The sequence below is a fragment of the Schistosoma haematobium genome, chromosome 3, assembly GCF_000699445.3.
Source record: "Schistosoma haematobium chromosome 3, whole genome shotgun sequence".
Taxonomy (NCBI): Eukaryota; Metazoa; Platyhelminthes; class Trematoda; order Strigeidida; family Schistosomatidae; genus Schistosoma; species Schistosoma haematobium.
The window spans coordinates 34572990-34594248 of NC_067198.1; the positions used below are offsets into that span (position 1 = coordinate 34572990).

Here is a 21259-nt window from a genome sequence, read left to right on the forward strand (position 1 = left end):
AAAAGATTGAACTCATTCTAAATAAATTAACAGTTTTAGCAAACCTTACAGATAACTATTGTCATTAGAGTCATATTCAATTTTGAAGTATTCTATCATCAGTCTGTCTATTATAAGGCTTTTTGTTGATAAAATTGATTAGAAAGAACTAACGAAGTTGATGCAAGATCATTACAGAAATGATAAAAACAGAAGCAAGGAAGGAAAATTTTAAAAAAAGTTTTAAAAAAATGTAAATGAAAATGAAATCATGAAAATGAAAGGGATTGTACATACCGTTTCAGTATATACGGATCTGCTTTTTTGATTGCGTATAGCTACAGTATCTACAATTCAAAGGAGATAAAAATACACACTTTTCTGTTGATTAAGTTTGATCCTATATATGGTATAGAATGGGAAGTCGGGTATTATATGTCCAGTCATTTATAGTGTAATAAACGATTTTATAGTTGTAAATAGTATGCTGAATTATGTAAAGAAGTGATTGTTAGCTTATCTGAAAATGTTCCGCGTTGGATGATCTATATAGCTAACCTTATAAAAGCAGGTGAATAAGTATGTGCACATTGAGATAATCTGTCAAAGTAGTTTGTCCTTCACTCAAGGACAAACCAGTAAGTATTTAGTGAGAATTATAATTCGAAAATTTAGTATTCAGTTTTGCATTTTCTTATCTTTTTGATAGTTTCTCTCTTGCCTCGTTTTTTTATTATTGTACCTGTCTGAAATAAAAACAAACAAAAAACGTGAACTCATTTAGCAAGCTGATGAACCCCGTAATAGAGGAAGGAGAATACGTCGTTCATATGAATGGAGTGATGAAGATTATGACCCAAGCAAAGAAACTGATCCTAATGATGAGGTAAGCGGAAATGACGAATACAAATACTGTTAAGTATTATATGGTGTATAATTGTAATCTTGTGCGATTATCATTCTGATAACTTTGAATATGTTTGTATAAGCCGATATTATCACAAGATTCATTGTTCAAGGTTATTTATAATAATTAAACCAAATACCTAGTTGACTAGATAGGCCGTAGAAATTATTAGACATTGAAAGAAGGAATGTGATTCATTAGCGCATACCTGTAAATTTTATTCTGCTTTCTTCTACATACACGTGATGTATTTCACCATGAAAATAATACTAAGTTTCATACTGCCTTGTTCTTTAGTTGTTCTACTTTAAAAATCATATGATTCATGAGGTAAATAAATATCCCTTTCCTGTACTTTTAAAGGAGTTTGCGGGCTCATTGTTAACCTGGTTAATAATCAAAGCAGATTAGCGGGAAAATGTGAACATTATAAGAAACTCATACTAGCTAAAAGATGCATACTATCACTCTTCAAAACTTTTAACAATGGAAAAAGCTCTATATAACCTAGCTCTCTACCCATGTTTAAATCTGCGATTGATACTTAGGTCTCTAACACAACATTTGATGTACTTTGCTAGCCAATAGACATAAGCTTCTCTGCCGTAAACTATATCTTGGCTATTAAATAATCACAATCTAGTACAAAACAATTACATAATACCAGAAATTTTCAATGGTTTTTTCGACAACACTCATTAACAGTAGAGAATATCTTCAAAGTTTGCCTCCTACCTTCACAATAATCTTCAATAGGATATTTTCATGATATTCAAATGCTATTTGGTCTTAATAAAGACGATTACTTTTACATCTTCCATTACACAGTTTTGATTTTTCTTTGTTTTAAACACCATTTTCCAACTAAAAATAAGGAGGAAGATATTTTTGAAGCATTGCGTCAAGTTGGAAGACTTGTAAATAGTTTGAATAGTGGGAGTGGAACACAATTCAATCCTGCACGAACATGTCATGATTTAAAAAGAGATCATCCAGAGAAAAAAGACGGTTAGTCGATATTTATTTTTCGCCTATTTAAAAGAATCCACTACCAGTTTCTTTATAGTTCCCGAAAACAATAATTTATTAGCAGTAATAACTGTTATTCCGTTTTGCATTCAATATTGAAGCAATGGTCTTCTTGAAAAAATATATAATTAAGCAAATGTGCTTTTTTTTAAGTTTAATGATGATGGAGTTTCTAATCTTATGGTAGTTACAATTGCCAACATAACTTCAGAAAAACTGACGACACGAGAATTTTTCGATTTAGTCTAATTTGTTGGTTACATGAGGTTTCTTGCTGATTGATTGAAATCTTTTATTTTATTCACGAATATATATGACGGTCTCTTGTTTGACTGATGCCAAAAGTTACTCAGCTTATGAGTTTAAGGCACACTATCTACTATGTTCATGTTTATTAAAATTACATTACGTACAATGACTAGTTCATCACTCAAATCTCTCTTATTATCAACCTTATCTGATAAGATAAGAATCTTTCATATTCATTTAATGGGCTACAAATATTTGGAATTATCCGTAAAATTAATTATCACTGAGTGATCTATTTCTCAGTGTTTGTGAGTGTCTTTTATTTCATGTTCATTTCGGTAACTGATTCGACTACTGATTGATTGGAGCAGAAAATACTTTTTTGTTCTTAAACAGCAATAAAAGTCTGGAATTAGTCAACAGAAAAAGAAAATGACAAAATCAGTCGTTATTTTAGTCATGTGTGTTAACCTGATGATTAATTCAGCCGAAGCTGCTACCTTGACGCGGTGGTCGGGCTTGCCTATCGTGATGACCCAACCGAGCTATATTGGCTGGAACATATGTTCCTGCAGGTTCTACCATGCCAGGCAGGTCGATTGGTGAACGGTAAGACTAAAAGCAGCAACTCAAGGTCTGAGGGCGAAGTCGTACTGCTGACTGTAGAGGGGTGTGACAGCAGTAAGGTGTTTCCCTCGGGCAACCAGAATGACAGCGATGCTGCCTTCCCACAAGAAGGGGTGGGGTTAGAAAAGGTCGACCCTAAAAATGTCACACCTCACCTTACCTCACGGATTTCCGTCTCCGGCGGTAAGGCCCTATGAAGAACGGAGCTAACACGTCAAAAACCTTCCACAAAAAGGCCGTGCGCGACCGGCCTCAAGCAGTTGTCCCTTGGGCTCTGCGGTCACGTTCCCAGGTCGTCAAGACCAACACTAATCCAATTTCCCTTTCAGGTTCCTCAAGAAATACCCTTCCACGGTGTGGGCAGCCGGGAAGTGACATCAGCCCTCATACCCGTAACAGCACACGAGACCAAGTTGATCACATTCAAATCCTTCCTACACCTCCTAATACCTCTCTTATCTCCATGACTAACCCTCCTCACGTCTCTTTATCACCTCGCACCGCTAGGGCAAACGATTCGAGTACGTGGAACGCTATTCCTGGTCTCCTGAAACCACGCTCTAAACTACACGTAGGAGCTTTTAACGTCCGAACACTGTGCCAAATAGGACAGCAGGCTTCCTTAGCTAAGACTTTAGAATCCCGCACCACCGAGGTGTGCTGCGTCTCCGAAACGCGCATACAAGATCCGAGTAGCGTCATTCATTTAACCTCACCATGCCAAAATAAAGGACCGACTCGATTTACGCTTCGTGTATCTGGAAGCCCTGATTCTGCTTCCCGTGGCCTCGCCGGCGTAGGTATAGCATTGAGTCCTAGGGCAGAACTAGCTCTCTTAGAGTGGATCTCAGTAGACAGTTGTTTGTGCGCTGTCCGACTGAACGGAACAGTAAGAATCCGGAAAGATAGGGACACTCGTCGTTGCCTCTTCGTCGTCTCTGCTTATTCTCCCACTGACTGCAGCTCAGATGATGTAAAAGATGAGTTCTACAGAAAGCTTTCGGACCTTCTCCGAAAAGCTAAGCGCTCGGATGTAGTAATAGTGGCCGGTGACTTTAATGCTCAAGTAGGTAAACTAAGCGATAGGGAAAGACACCTAGGTGGATCTTATGGTGTCGTGACTCAAAGAACAGATAATGGCGACCGTCTGTTGCAGCTATGCTCAGATAACCGCCTGTTCCTTGCAAATACTAACTTTAAGCATAAGGAAAAACATCTTTTAACATGGAGACCCCCTAATTCGTCCCATCGTTGGACCCAAATAGATCACATAGCTATCAGCCACCGATGGAGGGGCTCGACAGAAGACTGTCGCTCATTCTGGAGCACATGCTTAGATTCAGATCATGCTCTAGTGCGAGCACGTATTTGCTTGCGTCTTACTGGACGTAGGAAAGACGCTGCAAGGAAACCTCTTAGGGGCCTACTTAATGATAGTCAAGCTAAGAGTATATTTGGGGAACAACTAGGAAAACAGTTAGGCAGCCATGTATGTGATGCCCACCCCGAGGCAGCATGGAATGATATCCGAAAAGCTGTGGAAACAGCAGTGATATCTGCTAGTAAGGTAAACCAGAAGGTTAGGGAGCAACACTGGATCCCAACAGCATCTATCTCACTGATAGATGCTCGGAAACTCATTCCACCTGGCTCTGAACATAATGAAGAGCGGAGTCAGCTTAAGCGCAAGCTGATAAGAAGTCTACGCAATGATCGCGAACAGTGGTGGGTAGCGAAAGCAAGAGAGATGGAAAAGGCAGCGGCAATAGGTAATAGCAGACAATTGTTCAGACTCGTTAAGGAAACCGGAATTAGGAACCCGACCGTTAGCGAAACAATCTCAGAGAAAGATGGACACATTATTCATTCTCAATCCAGGAGATTGGATCGATGGGTAGAACACTTTAGGGATCAGTTCAACTGGCCTTCAGCCACACTTCGGTTTCCCACGATCTCCAGTCAACCTGAATGGCAAGTTAATGTAGGTCCTCCGTCCCTTTACGAAGTTGAAACAGCCATAGGAAATCTGAAACGAGGGAGAGCAGCAGGCCCTGACAGGTTTACTCCTGAGATTTTTAAGGATGGTGGTCCAGTATTAGCAATGAGATTAACCGAGGTCTTAGGTAGAATTTGGGAACTGGACGTAATCCCATCTGACTGGTCTCAATCACTGATTGTGCCAGTCTATAAGGAAGGACAAAAGTCCTCTTGTGACAATCACAGAGGAATCAGTTTGACTAATATAGTGTCTAAAATATTAGCCTCAGTAATACTTCGACGCCTAATCAAAGCTCGTGAAGAGCAGATTAGAGATAACCAGGCCGGTTTTCGACCTAGACGTGGTTGTATAGATCAGATATTCACACTACGTCAGGCTTTAGAACACAGACACTCGTTCAGATGCCCCACAATGGTAGTATTCCTCGACCTTAAGGCGGCATTCGACTCTGTTGATCGTGAGGTTCTATGGCAGTGTTTGTCACTGAAAGGAGTACCAAAGAAGTACATTAACCTTATAAAGGCTCTCTACTCGAACACAACTGGTCGAGTGAGAGTTTATGGCGAACTGTCATCAGAATCGATTACCTCAAGTGGTGTTCGTCAGGGCTGCCCACTCTCCCCATTCTTTTTCAACTTTGTCATTGACGTACTTTTAGAGATAACACTCTCCTCATCTAAATTTACAGGGGCTGAACTTCTATCGGGAGGTTCACTTGTTGACTTAGAATATGCTGATGACATAGTTTTATTTGGTGAAGACGCTGACAAAATGCAGAGTATTCTGACCACTCTAAGCAACAATGCAAACATGTTCGGGATGCGATTCTCTCCCTCGAAATGCAAAATGTTGCTTCAGGATTGGGTTACATCGACACCCGAACTAATGATAGGAAGTGAAGTAGTTGAGCGTGTCGACCGCTTCATTTATCTTGGAAGTCTGATCAGCCCTTGTGGTTTGGTGTGTGACGAAATCTCAGCACGGATACAGAAGGCTCGACCAGCTTTTACCAACTTGCGTCGTTTATGGCGTAGGCGAGATATCCGTCTATCAACCAAAGGACGCATTTACTGCGCAGCAGTTCGTCCCGTCTTACTTTATGGCAGTGAAACATGGCCGGTAAGAGTAGAGGATATTCGTAGGTTACTAGTATTCGATCATAGGTGTCTTCGAAGCATTGCTCGTATATCATGGGACCATCGAGTAAGTAACACAGTTGTTAGGAAACGGGTACTAGGTAAGGATGGCAAATCAATTGATGAAGTAGTGAAACTTGATCAGTTGAGATGGCTGGGACACGTGTTACGTATACCCAACGACCGACTACCTCGACGTGCGATGTTCAGTGGTATAGGAGTAGGTTGGAAGAAAGCTAGAGGCGGCCATACCAAAACATGGCACAAGTCCATGAAGTCACTGACAAGTGTGGTGAGTCATGTTGGTAGGTGTAGACTACCTGGTTGGGGACCACGAGATGATAGCAACCGATGGTTAGAGACCCTGAATGACATGGCTCAAAATCGTTTGCAATGGCGCAGGTGCATCCACTTTTTGTGTTCTCCCAGATTCTAATCTTCTGAATTCTTCATGTCCCTTTTTTCCTCTTTCCAAATTTACTTCACTGGATTATACTCTTTAAATAACATCTCCAAACCCTAATCTTCCCTATTACTGCTTATACTCTTGCTACCTCTACCACTACGGGATTTGAATGGACAACTGCGTCTCTGTGCTAAGGTGGTGTGGCAACTCAAACTGATGTACGTACGTACGAAGTTCTACGTTGTTACTGACTGACTGACTGACTGACTGACTGAATTCAGCAGAAGACAATGCAAACGGGTGATTTTTAAGGAATATGACGTAAAAAGATATTTAAAACTTTTTTAATTGGTATTAATGTAATGTAACACTTGGTACTAGGGTATGTCATGTTGCCTAGTCCCTATTTCTGATCAAATTCCATGGATTAAGTTTCAAGATGACCACTAGTCAGGGTAACCTGATGTAGAACGCACCATATCTTACCGTTAATAAACTGAGGTTCAATGTTTCTGGTTGACTATGTTCAACCAAACAACAATTTAATCCAAATTTATTTCTAATCGTAATCTAAAACTTTATTATGATTAAAGTGACAGTACTATTGAGTTTTTGATTAGTCTAATTCTGTACTAAACAATTTCCATCATAAGTTAACATCGGGTAGAGAACTAGTAGAGATAAGGAAGCATTCGACAGCTACTTCATTCTAGTCTAGGACCGCTCAACAGTTTACACCTAAGATGTTGTATATGATTAAATCTAGAACCCATATATTTCAAGCCCAGCACAAAACTGAGTCATTTAGATGGAGTTTTTTCCTCTGAGCTGGCTGGTTTAGTCTTGTAGCTTTCATCGTTCTTCTGAACGACATCATCAGCACAAAATTCAGGTAGAACTGAAGTGTTCGAATTTATCCACATGTGGTTCACAGCTTGTTCTGTAGACCTCTATGTTGATTGGTTCTTGTTGACCTTAAACCTGTCCTTGTTTACTTCTTTGTTTTGGTAGTATCTGCCATTGGTTCGATTTTTGTTACTATGTTTGTGCATAATTTTCCTGATTGGTCTACAGGACAAGCTGTGAACCACCTGTGGATAAATTCGAACACTTCACTTCTACCTGAAGTTTGTGCTGGTGATGTCGTCCAGGAGAACGATGGAAACTCCACGACTAAACCATCTAGCGTAGAGAACAAAACTCCATCAAAATCATCCACCTGAGCTACAAATCTTCTCCATCATCTTAACAAATACTATTTATATATATATATATATGTATATGATTTATCTTAGAATTCTTTTTTCAAATAGGTATGTATTATGTTGATCCAAATGGTGGTCATTGGAGAGATGGAATTAGTGTTTATTGTCGTTTAAGCGGTTTAGAAACTTGTGTTAGTCCTATTACAGAACAAATGTCATCAATTTATTTATCACAAACTAAACAAAAACGTTTATGGTATTCGGAATTTTTAATGAAAACAGAAAATGCTGTAAGTTTTTGTTTTTTCTTTTGTTTTAATAACATATTAAGTTTGTTTACTTTTTCTTTATATAATTTTCATTTAGCCAACTGAATTGATATTTTCATTATGATTGTTTTGTTTACAATAATATAATCACTGATTGATTTGAAATGTAAATGAAATAGTAACCTTTTGTTGTTGTTCTTGTCGTCGACATTGTTGTTGAAATGTTTAACAACAAATACATGATATTATACAAATATTAAACTTATAGTAAATATACAAAACTTTTAATAACCATCTAGAACATTTATTGTAGAATATAAAATTTACTAGTGAAACAGTATTTAAAGCTTAATGAAAGTTTAAAGCCCGATCGTTGTTGCTACCTTGACGTGGTGGTCGGGCTTGCCTATCGTGATGAAACAACCGAGCTATATTGGCTGGAACAACCGTTCCTCAAGGTCCTACCATGTCAGACAGGTCGGTTGAAGAACGGTAAGACTACAAGCAACAAACCCAAGGTCCGAAGGCGAAGTCGTACCGCTGACTGTACAGAGGTGTGGCAGCAGTAAGGTGTTTCCTTCAGACAACCAGCATGGCAGCGATGCTGCCTTCCCACAAGAAGGGGTGGGGTTAGACAAGGTTGACCCTAAAAATTCACACCTCACCTTATCCCACGGATATCCGTCTCCGGCGATAAGGTCTCAACAAGTACTGAGCTAACACAGAAATTACCCACAAAAAGGTCGTATGTGACCGATCTCAAGCAGTTGTGCCTTGAGCACTGCGGTCACGCTCTCAGGTCACTATGACCACATCTGATCCAATTTCCTTTTCAGGTACCTCCAGAAACTTCAAAGGGTAAGAATGTATTCGAAAAATCTTAGCGAAAGAATTTAAAGTAAATCCGTTTCACCTAGTAATCTGGTTCAAGCTTTTTCAAATTCTTTCGCTGAGATTTAACAAATACATTCTTACTCTTTAATGTCTCATTTTGATTCAATACCTAAATACTGTGAAACTATTCGATCAAATTTAGACGAAAGTTATTATTTAATGAGAGTTTATACTATTTAACTGATATTTTGTATGTATTAATTGTGTTTTACTTGTTCTATACTGTTTTCATAATGATCATTTAACTTAATTTACTTAGTTCAAATATTTAACCACTTATTGAGAAGGAGGATTCAGATGGCGACAATCAATGTATTTTAATACAATATTACAGAGTATTTTGGTAAAATGTAAAAACCATACGCTGAATATTATAAGCAAAGATGGATGGTGGCTAGCAGTAGAATCCAGGACGCGCGTTTCGTCCTGTTTGGAACTCGTCAGTTGGATGTACCTGCATCTTAGAGTTGATATTCACTCTGGGACTCGAACGTAGTACCGTTCGCATAAAACACCACCACGTTATCCACTTAACCGCTGAGTCGTGATATCCACTTGCTTGTGCAATGAGATGAAGCTTAAATTCACTTGGCATTGTTCACTTGAATCTACCCATTGATGTTTATGACTGCAGTTGATCAGTCTCTCATTAGCGTATATGCATACTGTGCGTATTGCCTTGATATTGCCTTAATTCACAAGCATTGTAGGCAAAGATTTTCACGCTAAATACTTTATTTGTAAATTTCCATCATTCATCCTTCACACTCTGCATTATTCTTCAGGTTTATAATTCTATTCTATTTTGTTCAACTTGATCTTCTTAACCTTCTGGCTGCCAGGTTTTACACTTCCGCTCGGTGTTACATACTACTTATACCAGTCGATTTAAGTAGCATACACCACACTAGCATCGTTTCAGGTTGCCCCACTGTAATTAACTCATTTATTAAGTACATGTACCTGGCCCTTTGAGAAATTCAATTTTTGTTATGGCTGGTGATGCCAGTCTACTGCATAGGCTGCAATTAATAAGGAGGTGATTGAACCTAATATTGTAAACATTAACCCCCAGTTCGATTGTATACTGTTATAATAACTATAAATGATATCGTTTTAGCAAAAATTATGGTGATTTATACTCTGACGATTGATAGGAAATGTTGATCGTAACACGTTTCGAATACACGAACCTATCTTTTTATGGTAGATCAGGCTAAATTTAATCATCAACCTTTCTATGTATCTTTACTAGATATATATTTGATTTACCAGACGTATTAGTTTGTAAGGTATCTTCTCAGTTCTTAATAAGTCACTACTTTTCTAATCAGCAATAATTTAGACAATTCTAAATGGCACAATAGATCGTATTTAATATTTTAGACAGCCAAATGACAGTGAATGTAAGTAAATACCTATTAAATCGTGAACCATATGGACAAGAGAATAATTTTACACGGTGACTGTTAAAATATTTAAGTGTATAAGGGATAAAATGACTGAGATATATTAACGCTTTGTATATGGTCTTGGACGGATGGTGTTCATCATAGTAATACAAAATGAGTTACTGAAACTATTGGTGTGTTCGAAGCTTTTCATTCTGTGAATTTAACAGATAATCTAAGAATATGGTTGGTGATTATAGTCGTTTACACAAGTATGACTATTACTTCAAGAGATCGTTTGTCGATCTATGTCGATTAATAGAGTTTTCTGTTGACTATTTTTAATAATCTCATAGAGTATATTATTTTCCGACATGCAAAGTGGTTACTCAGGGAGCTACGTGATATGGATTGAAAATAAATGGAAACCAATTTTTATATATTGATTGTTTGGAACTTTCCATGAATGTTTAGGACTGCAATTGACCAGTCTCTTATGGTGCATACACATCTTGTGAGAACTGCTTTTGTATTGATATTGGGTCACAAGCATTTTTAGCAGAGATGGACGGTGGTTAGTAGTGGAACCTTGGATGCGCTTTACGTCCTATTTGGAGCTCATCAGCCAGATTCGCCTACTTCCTATAGTTGATGTTCACTCCAGTACACGAATACAGTACCTTTCTCGCGTTAACCACTTAAGGTCTTAGAGTAACGATCAATCCTGAGATTCAGGTACATCCAGCTGATGAATCTTAAAGAGGAAGAAACGTGCGTCCTGGATTCCACTGCTAACCACCACCAATCTCTGGAAATGGAAACTATTTGCTTGGACACGCCAACATATTAATATAATATTTGTAATCTAGGAGAATATTCCTTGTTACTTTTCTTCATTTATGCAAGATTTTTGTTGCTTTAAAAACTTATAATGTTTTGCTGAGTGACATTACTGATAGTGAAATTTAGTGGTGTTGGGTACTTTATGCTCAAAGATTTAGTGATCTGGATTTTATTGTTTTTATAGACAATAGTTTCAACGCCTAACCCTGTTAGAATCGTCATATTCAAACCCACTGGTTCGGAAGACCCAAAACTTTTAAGTTTGATTTTCAGAGGGATAGTAGGTGCCCGCTGTTGTATGGGCTCATATTACAACAAGAAATCTTTCTAAAACTGTCTAGTTGTCAATAACCATTCCAATTAATAACACTTCATGATGAAAACCAACTTTTAATATCATATTTTAAATTCTGCAGGTAAATAACTATGGTTTGTGAATAAACAAATTAAACGGAATAAACCCGTAGAGTCATAAAATAATATTGATAACGAAATTGTTCACCTTTTAAACATTTCAACTTTACTTCAGAAATAACACATATACAACTTTAATAGTTGAGTTCATGAGTCGATGTAATCTAGACTACCATTGAAAACCTGGACGCGCTAGACGGATGTTTCGTTCTGGTATGGAACTACTCAGAGGTGAGCCTCTACAACCTAGCATACGGAACTCAAACGCAAGACCTTCGGTCTCTCGCGCGAATGTTTAACCTCTAGATCACTGAGCCAGCACTTAACGTACACGATTATTATTTGATCGATTTCACTAAAAACTTTCATTTAAATTAGTTGTTTTTATATTTCTTATTCTTTTTTTTCATTCCATACAAAAATAAAATGAACATTCAGCAAATAGAGTATAATATACCAAAGGATCAATTAGTTTTTCTTCAAATGTCAAGTGAAGTAGCCATACAACGATTAAAAGTGAATTGTCGAAATATACAAAATATATTAGAAATTATATCTTTGTTAAGTGATAATAATGTGTTGATTGAATTCAATGAAACTATACAATTATTTTCTATTGAAATAGAAGAAAATACATGTGGGGTAAGATTTATTATATTTTGTATAATATTTTGACAATATTAATGTTTATTATTTATTAGTATCAGAATGTGGGTTTGTAGAGATTGCAGTAATTTAATAGTTGAATTCATGAGCTGATTTAAGCTAGACCACCATGGGAAACCTGAAAGCACGGGATGGTTGTTTCGTCCTAGTATTGGACTACTCATCAGTCCTGGATTCGATTCTCGTATGTGGGACCGAGGATGCGTACTACTGAGGAGTTCCGCACTAGGACAAAACAACCATTCAGTGCTTTCAAGTTTTCCATGGTGGTCTAGCTTAAATCAACTCATGAATCCAACTATCAAATTTATCATTACGTTTGAAGAGTGAATATTTATGTCTTTATATGCATAAATGACTAATTGATCAATTGAAATGTGGTAGGTTTACATTTTTTCGGTGAAATTGATGGATGAGCTATGAATGTGAATAAAATGTGTTATAAAGAAAAAAACAAGATTGCAAGCACGGATGACTGTATTCACTAGTCGCTGAAAGGATGATACTAATTAATGTTACTAAATAGTTCTTTGGAATGTTATTCAGTTTAATACCATCATGAACTAAAAGAAATGAAGACACATGATATTATTATTATTATTATCAATGGGTGTGATTTGATTTTCATGATTAGTGTTGTTAAATCTACAACCTTCAATTTTCCTTCTTTCATTACTTGTGATATATAATTAAAATGAATTATACATATATATTGGATAGTCATACAGTTATTTTATTCACTAAATAATAAATCAGAGATCAGTGTTAATGTTCTATGATAATCTCTAATTCTGAAATCTAAACTAATTATTACATAAGGAGATATTAAGCTGAAATTTGTCAGCATGATTTTATACGGTATTTAGTTTCCTACATTTATAACACTATCTAAGTGATATCTTTGGTGATCCAAAAGTTTTGTAAACATTAGTTTAAATGATTTTTGTCATAGAATGACATTAATCGAGGTACCGTTGAAAACTGGTAAGCACTGGACTGATGGTTCCTCCTAACCCTAACATTTATCTTTCATTAATGAATTACTACTTCACTTTCAACTTGATTAGTTCCAAAGGTCATTGGTACTAACTAGAATTTTCAGAAATCTTTATCAAAGCTAATCACTAGCACAACAAGATGAACACCGGATTCATAGAAGTAGTTAATTCAGTGGTGGTAATATATAAAAGAAAGATTGCATATAAAGATATAGTACAAGAAGAATGAGTTTGTGGAAAGAAGACAAAGAGTGTATACACCCACGCCGTGTTACTCAGGGTCTCCAACCATTGGTTTTGATAGTCACGCGGATCCCAACCAAGTAGTCTGCACCTACCAACATGGCTCAAACTAGAAATTAGTGACTTTAAGCACTGATACTACGTTTCGGTTTAGTCACCCCTAACTTTCTTTCAACTATCCCCAACACTAATCAGCATTGCACATCGTGGTAATCAGTGTTCATAATAATTATTATCTAATACTATTTGATTTTAATAGTTCATAGTGAAAATTAATTCCAACTCATTGTTATGTATATCAATTAAAAGGATCTTTCTATGATGTTAGTTGTAATCTAAGAAATAAAATCTTATACTTAGTTATTTATAAATCATATGAATTGACAGATTTTTCTAGATAAAAGTAACTATGTGCATAGAGTCAAACTACTTAAAAAAAGAAAAGAAAACTTATCCATCAATTCAATAAAGATGATAAGTATGTATATATACTTAACTAAATAATGAATAGAAATGGTCAGGTAGAACCGGAATTAAAATGATCATTTTCATTATTGATTTAAAATTAATCAATATAATATACTCAAATAAATAAATATTACACCATTACAAATGAGCATAAGATAGTGATGCAAGAGTTTTATAAGTAGTAGCCTTTCAGTCAATTATTTTTCTTATAAGATACTTATTATCATATATACATTTATTGATTTGCGAACAAAATATAAACGTATGTTTATTAGGTTTATTAATACAAATAAATTTATTTATCAAAAACTGATGGTCGTTGACGCCTAGAAATAAATAGTTCATTAGAAAAATCTCTAAACAATGATTTTAACTTAATTCTTATAAGTAATTTTAATAGTTGAGATCATGAGTCAATTGAAGCTAGACCATCATGGAAAATCTGGAAGCACTGGACAGCCATTCTGTCCTATTATGGAACACTTCAGCATTGAGCATCCATGATCCCGCCTTGCGAGACTCGAACACAGGACATATCAGTTTCGTGAGCGAGCGCTTAACCACTAGACCACTGAGTAGGCATCTAGAGGTGTTAATGTCTAACTTCAACTAATCCACGAAATTGAGTGACGTATCTACCATTGTCATCAGTGAGTTATTATCTCACAACTGACTCGGTTGAACTCCACTGGTCACTGCTTCTCACCAAAACTCCAGGATATACATCTTGAAGCCAGTCACTAGTGAGCATATGTTGATTAGTATCTGAAGGGTTTTTTTGGAGATCGTAGTAATTTCTATAGTTGAGATCATGAGTCGATTAAAGCTAAACCACCATGGAAAACCTGGAAGCACTGGACGGCCGTTTCGTCCTATTATGGGACTCCTTATAAATAATTTACAACATGGTATGTTAATAAAGTTTTGTTTTTCTCATTATTAAGTGATATATTTCAATGTAATTAGTATCACTATGGAACAATAATAATTTCTATCCTATATGGTATATATTTTATTCAATTCATACTTTGACCATTTCTCTGTATATGATTGATTACACTTGTTGTATACACGTTGTTTCATAATGCCGTTTGTGTGTAACTAGTAACTTTAATGATCTGAAAACTTATTTATTACTTAAATAACGAACCGCCATCGTTTGATGAGTCATTGACAACCTGAAAGAACTGAATAATTGTTTCATCTTGTTTTGAGATTGTTCCATAGTAAATACCCCCAACCCATCACTTACTGGAAAACAGAAATTTCCGATTTCGTAATATGTCACGAATAGCATCTAATGTTACCAATAAATGAGTGCCTCAGTTTCAGTTTGATCGACTGGTCGGATGAATTGTATCTCACTCAATAAGACAACTAAAGTTTTGAAGGGAACCTCAACTGAAACCATAAGTGCATACTGTTGGGTAGTCCCAGATGAGAACTATGTTTAAATTAAATAAACATCTATACACCACGTAAGTTACTTGCAGCCATTCATAATAATTTAGATCCCCAACAATGTACTTACTAATTATTTTAAACTGTTACAAATGTTACTTGGTTGTTTACAGACAACATAGTATAAACATAAATAAACGAATTTATAAAGATAATAATCAAATAGGAACTCTGTAGACTAGAGTAACATTTTTCAGAGTCCGTGATTTATTGTTTTATTTCTAGTTGGAATTGGCATTATTAGTAAAAATTAATACGACACTAATAACAAGTAATGAAATCAGATGTTTACAAGAATTAAATACTATTAAAATTAAAGAAAAAATTACTAAAAGTAGATATACACTTAAACTAAATATTCCGTGCTAATGTTAATCGATGTATAAAATTGAGTTTTCGATTTGCAAATTTTCACTGATACTGACGTTTAGATCAATGTTTCCAAGACTAGCCATGAAAACTCAAAGTTAGGTAGGGAATTAAAAAAATCAGATGAAATATTCCAATCATGGATTGTAAATATTGATCATTACTATTGATAAGCTTCCATAACATTTTCGATCTTGATCTTATTTCTCTAATTTGATTGGAAATTATCTCTGAGCATCGATTATCGGTGGTTTTCTGATTCAATAACTAATACTTTCATTAAGACAAATGCCACATTGGATGTATAATTAACTGTTACTTATAAAACTGTGTTAGAGCTTGCTTTGTGATACATTCTGATGATTTTCACAATATATGTCCTATCCATCTCAAACGTCTTTTCCTAATATACTCTTCCGCTGGAAACAGGTTTGTTCTCTCCTACAGTAGGTCGTTGCTGATGGTATCCGGTCAGTGAACATTCAGTATCTTGTGCAGACAATTGTTTAAAAACACTTGTACTTTATAGGCGATGTTTGTTGTAGTTCTCCAAGTTTCAGCTCCTCATATTAGAATTGTCTTGACGTTTATACTGAAGATTATGACTTTGATGATGGCCGGCAATAGTTTTGAGTTCCATGTGTTATTCAACTGTAGGAATGCTGTCCTTACTTTTACAATCCTTTGCTTCACATCTGCATCAGATACTCTACGTTCGTCGATGATGCTACCAAGGTAAGTGAAACTTTCCACCTCTTCCAAAGTTTCCCCATCAAGTGTGATTGGGATGGTGTTCTCCGTATTGTATTTGAGGATCTCGCTTTTTCCGTCGTGTATGTTGAGGCCTACTGATGCAGAGGTTACTGTTACACTGTTTGTCTTCACCTGTATTTGTTGGTGTGTATGGGATGGAAGAGCTAAATCATCTGCAAAGTCCGGATAGTCTACTTACATCCAACCTGTCCATTGTATTCAGTGCTTCCCTTCAGATGTCGACGTCTTCATAATCCAGTCAACTACCAGAAGAAATAGGGAAGGAGAGAGTAAGCATCCTTGTCTGACACCGGTCCTCGCTTGGAATGTATCTGTCAGCTGTCCTCTATGCACCACTTTGCTCTGTAGTCCGTCGTATGAATTCCGTAGTGTCGAGATTGGATCCTTACCGAATCCAGTCTGTTGATTCCGAGGCTAGGTATCTGCTGAATCTTTCATCCAGGAAAATAACACTCCGTTGAAAGCTTTTCCGTGTATTGATAGTAGTGTGATGTCTCTGTAGTTCTCAAACTTGTTCATATTTCATTTCTTCGGTATCTTAGTGAGATATCCTTCTTCCCAGTCTGTCAGTGGCACTTATTCGCCCTACCAAATCTTATTAATTAGAATATGGAGCACCTTTGCAGCTACCTCTTTGTCCTTCATTAGTGCTTCAGCTGTTAAGTTGTCTGATCGTGTTGCTTTCCTACTGTTGATTTGTCTGATAGCCAACCTGATTTCTTCGATCGCTGATGGAGTGACAACTATAGGAATATCCATACGAATATTCGTCAAGATTGGAACGAACAGTTTGACAGAAACTGGGTGCCGAGTATAGAGAAGTCATTATATGTGAAAATTATATTTGATTATTACCCTGAAGACGTTCAGACAAGTTAGCTGGACGAAACGTTGGAATAAGTTAAATTTCAATCGCTGAGATTATTTCAAATATAATTTTCACATATAGGAATATCTGTTTGTACTGTTTCAACGTCCGGTGGGTTTGGACGGCTGGTCTATCCAAGAGCTCCAAAATGCCCTATCCACCTATTTCGTTGCTCTTGAATCTCAGTGATTGGTTTCCCTTCCTTCTTCCTGACTGGTCTCTCTAGTTTACCATATTTCCCTACTAGCTTCTTTGTTATGTTACATGGTTGTCTCATGTTCCCTTCTCTTTCAGCTTTTCCCACTGTCGTTGTCGGGTCTTCCATGTATTTCCGCTTGTCGGTTCTAATGCTTCTCTTCACTCGTGTGTTTACTTCTGTGCATTCAGGTTATGTCTTGACTTTCTCTGCTCTTGTTCGACTGTTGTTAATTGCTATCTTCTTGTTCTTCCTTTCTCCAATCCTGTCCAGAGTATCGGTAGAGATGCATTCCTTATGATGATACTTCTTGAGGCCCAGCAACTCCTGACACATTGAAGTTAATGCTTGTTTAATCCCTTTCCAAATGATCAATATGAGTGGTTTCCTTTTCCTTGAGTAGATCTTGCAAGGCTTGTAATATGTCACTGAAAACTATTTTGAATTCGCTGAGTCTGTTAGTACTCCTGAAACGGAATACTGTTTCTTTTTTAATTTATTAGTACCCTACTCCTCTCTCTAAAGAGTATTTATCCATGTTGATTTTTTAATACTTAGTGACATGAAAACTATTTTCTGTAGACTTTTTTTTCTTCAATTTATGTATTACCTTGCAAAAAAAAGACACTTAAATTATTGATTTTCCTCTAATTCTTTATTCAATTATTAGCAAAAACAAAGTGGAAGTCTTCTTCTTACTGTACGTACAAAACAACCATCTTTATTACCAATCCGAGATATTCGAATAACAACTAATGGATTATATGATTCTGAATTATCTCTAGAAGTTGGTACAATTTGTTATGGTGGTATGGATCCTGAACAATTCAATATAACAGATATTGATAATAATAGTAATAATAGTAATAAAGAAGATTCAAATCACAATATTTATGATCATATTGAGCATAAATCAAATTTTCAAGTGAAAAAGTCCAATTTCAACGAAATGAATAATAATAATATTAGACTTGTATCTGAATCATTTTAATTTAACACTTACTATGGTTATTATTAATATTAGGGGAAGAGGTGGGGTTGGTGGAAGATTTATATACTCTCAAAGTAATATAATGATAAACCAACAATTACCATGGCAATATAACCAATGCTTTATCTTTAATCAAGAAATATTTGTAAATCTATTTCAAAAATAAAAATGCAATAAGAATATGAAAAAAAGTATATTTTATACATGAATTTTATTAGATTTCATTTCATTTCTCTTTTATTGGAAGAAAGATTGGGTTTTCATAGTGTTCCAAGTTAGTTTTCATTATCTTCTATCTTTAATCTCATTCATTAAAGAATGAATATTGTATGTCATTGAATGTCTAATAGAATATATGATACAATAATCAGTTAATCAATATTTTTTAACTGATAAATTAATCAATATTACTTCGAATAGTTGTCAGTTAATTCATTTTTATCACTTCATTTCCCAATCGGAAAACGTCCTCATTTTTTTGATGATGATGATGATGATGATGATGATTGTTGTTTGGCTTTGATGTTTGTGTATATGTTTGAAATAATCAATGATTTGAAAAACAATTTTTCATAATAAATTGATATAATTAGGATATCGAATGGAAACAGATTGTTCAGTATGTAAACTTAATCAATCTACTGCAATTTATAATGAATAGATTGAATGACAGATATGATCAGACTAGAACCTAGCACATGTGTACATTGAACCAATTTGACATACAGAAATCGAAATGAAATTGACAAGCTGAATAAGAAGTCAAGGTAACAGTAGTATCAGAAAGACTAAGCAAAGAAGTTACGATTCGAAAAGGATGAGTGAATTTGAATAACAAAAACTATGGATTTATACATCAAAAACTACTTACGAAAATGTTGTATACAACTAACCTCAAGTAGTTGTCCCATGAGCTTTATAGTTTCGTTCGTGTATAAACAAGACCCTCATTAATTTTGTTTTATTTTCATGATTATTAGGAACAAAGGTCCCTCCGTAAAATAACTAAACAGCGTCAAACTCCAGTACATCCCCCAACACACAAGTCCGCTGTACTCATGTAATATTGTCAACGCATATTTATGTCTTACATCGTTATTGATTGATGATTTGTAGATAGATATGAGTGTTGGTAATGAGAGAAATTTGACTTAACAGCTAAATTAACTTCTTGAAGTGACTAGATTAGACTAAAAAAGACAACAATAATTAGAGTGATATTCGGTAGATTTTTATTCAATTGTCATTCGCAATGGTATCCAAAATAGTCTCGACAGATATACAACATTAATCCATCAGATAATAACGCGATCGTTACCGTATGGTTACTTGAGATGTAACACACTTCTTTACGTGTTTATCGACTGAGTAAACTAAATGATAGCTGGTGTCGCAGTGGATTGGGATGAAGTTAGGGGCAATAATACCAGAAAATAGCATCAGTTCATAAAGACACTATTTGACTGACCCACGTAGATAGGTACAAACCACCTGGTTGGAGTTCGAGTGATTATCCTTACCAATGATTAGAGGCTTTGTGTGACACGCCTCAGAATCATTCCCAGTAAAGCAGGTGCATTCACTCTTTAGTTTTCCTTAGATTTTAAATTTCTATACTCCCTATGCATTTCTTTATTCTACATATTCATATTTTCTTCAGTCGTATCCTCGATAAGTTTTTCTATCATTACCAATACTGTTATTATACCTGCTACCCTGGGATTTTCCTCAACATTCTCATCTCGCTACGTTAACGGAGTATGGCAGCTTGGACCGACGTGCACATGTGCCGGGTTATACGTTGTGTAAAACTGACTGACTATTTAGTGTCACTACCTCGTAAAACTCAATTCAATGAATTTGTCATACTTTGCAGGTACAGTTACAGTGGTTTCCACATTACTAGATTTCACTAGGGGTGGGTAGAAACAATAGAGATAGTCGGTTTGATATGGTATGTTGAAATGAATGGTAGTGTTGGATTACCGTCTGTTGCTATGTCATAACACCCTGCGTGAGGCCCTAAGGATCCAATAACTTAGTGGTTCCAAGCATCATCACACACGCAACGGCATTGAAGCGAACGATACTGGGTTCGAGTCCCAGAGTGAACATCAACTCTGAGATGCAGCTGACGAGTCCCAAATAGGACAAGACGCGCGTCCTGGATTCCACTGCTAGCCACTATCCATCTTTGATAATAATCTCATGTTTTATTATTTAGATTATTTTCCCGTTATATTCTCCACAAGATAGCATGTGATACCTACAAGTGAATGGCAATCCAGTTTCCTTTCTGTTATGCACCAGTACAGCAATAAATGGATAGCTCTATTTTTAATAACTGATATGTCATTTTCTTCTTTAGAGGTGACATCGATTTACATGTTCTAGCCATTAATTCCGAGACTAGTTTTTCGAACTATTAAGCCAAATGCCTCTAACTGAAATTGTAATCAATACACGAAACAATTCTATTCAGTTTAATATTGGAATATTTCGGATGGCACTGAATAAAAATAACTAGATGACGCCAAGTAAAAGTTGGTAGTATTGTTAAAACCATTGAGAACTATTATGAACGTATTGGTTTGAAGTTTACCTACACAAAAACTATTTTGATTAACATAAAATGTACAAAATAATTCACATTAAAACCATTTTTAAGTCATTGAATAGTTTGTTTTGGTGAAATTAAATATATATAAAAACACTTTTTAACTGAACGTTCCTTTTCTGCAGATAGCTTTTAACAGGATATTGCCTCCGGATAGCTGACAAACTGAACTTCCCAACAGTATTCTTTGGGTTACTACTCATAGCAGTGAACAGGAATCAAAATGGGTCACGTACCAACATGACAATGGGGGGGTTACT

The 21259-nt window shown here is 35.8% G+C and overlaps 1 protein-coding gene across 2 annotated transcripts in view; it reads left to right on the forward strand.

Annotated features, from left to right (window-relative positions):
- Nucleotides 1-18967, forward strand: part of COL1A2 (Collagen alpha-2(I) chain) — a 48758-nt gene extending 29791 nt beyond the window's left edge. For both annotated transcript variants that reach the window (XM_051213709.1, XM_051213708.1), the window contains 5 exons: nucleotides 764-865; nucleotides 1762-1894; nucleotides 7646-7827; nucleotides 11787-11990; nucleotides 18062-18967. In XM_051213709.1, coding sequence (XP_051069707.1) covers nucleotides 764-865; nucleotides 1762-1894; nucleotides 7646-7827; nucleotides 11787-11990; nucleotides 18062-18382 — 942 coding nt within the window. In that variant the 3' untranslated portion in view covers nucleotides 18383-18967. The remainder of the gene's footprint in view (nucleotides 1-763; nucleotides 866-1761; nucleotides 1895-7645; nucleotides 7828-11786; nucleotides 11991-18061) is intronic.
- Nucleotides 18968-21259: the final 2292 nt, after the last annotated feature.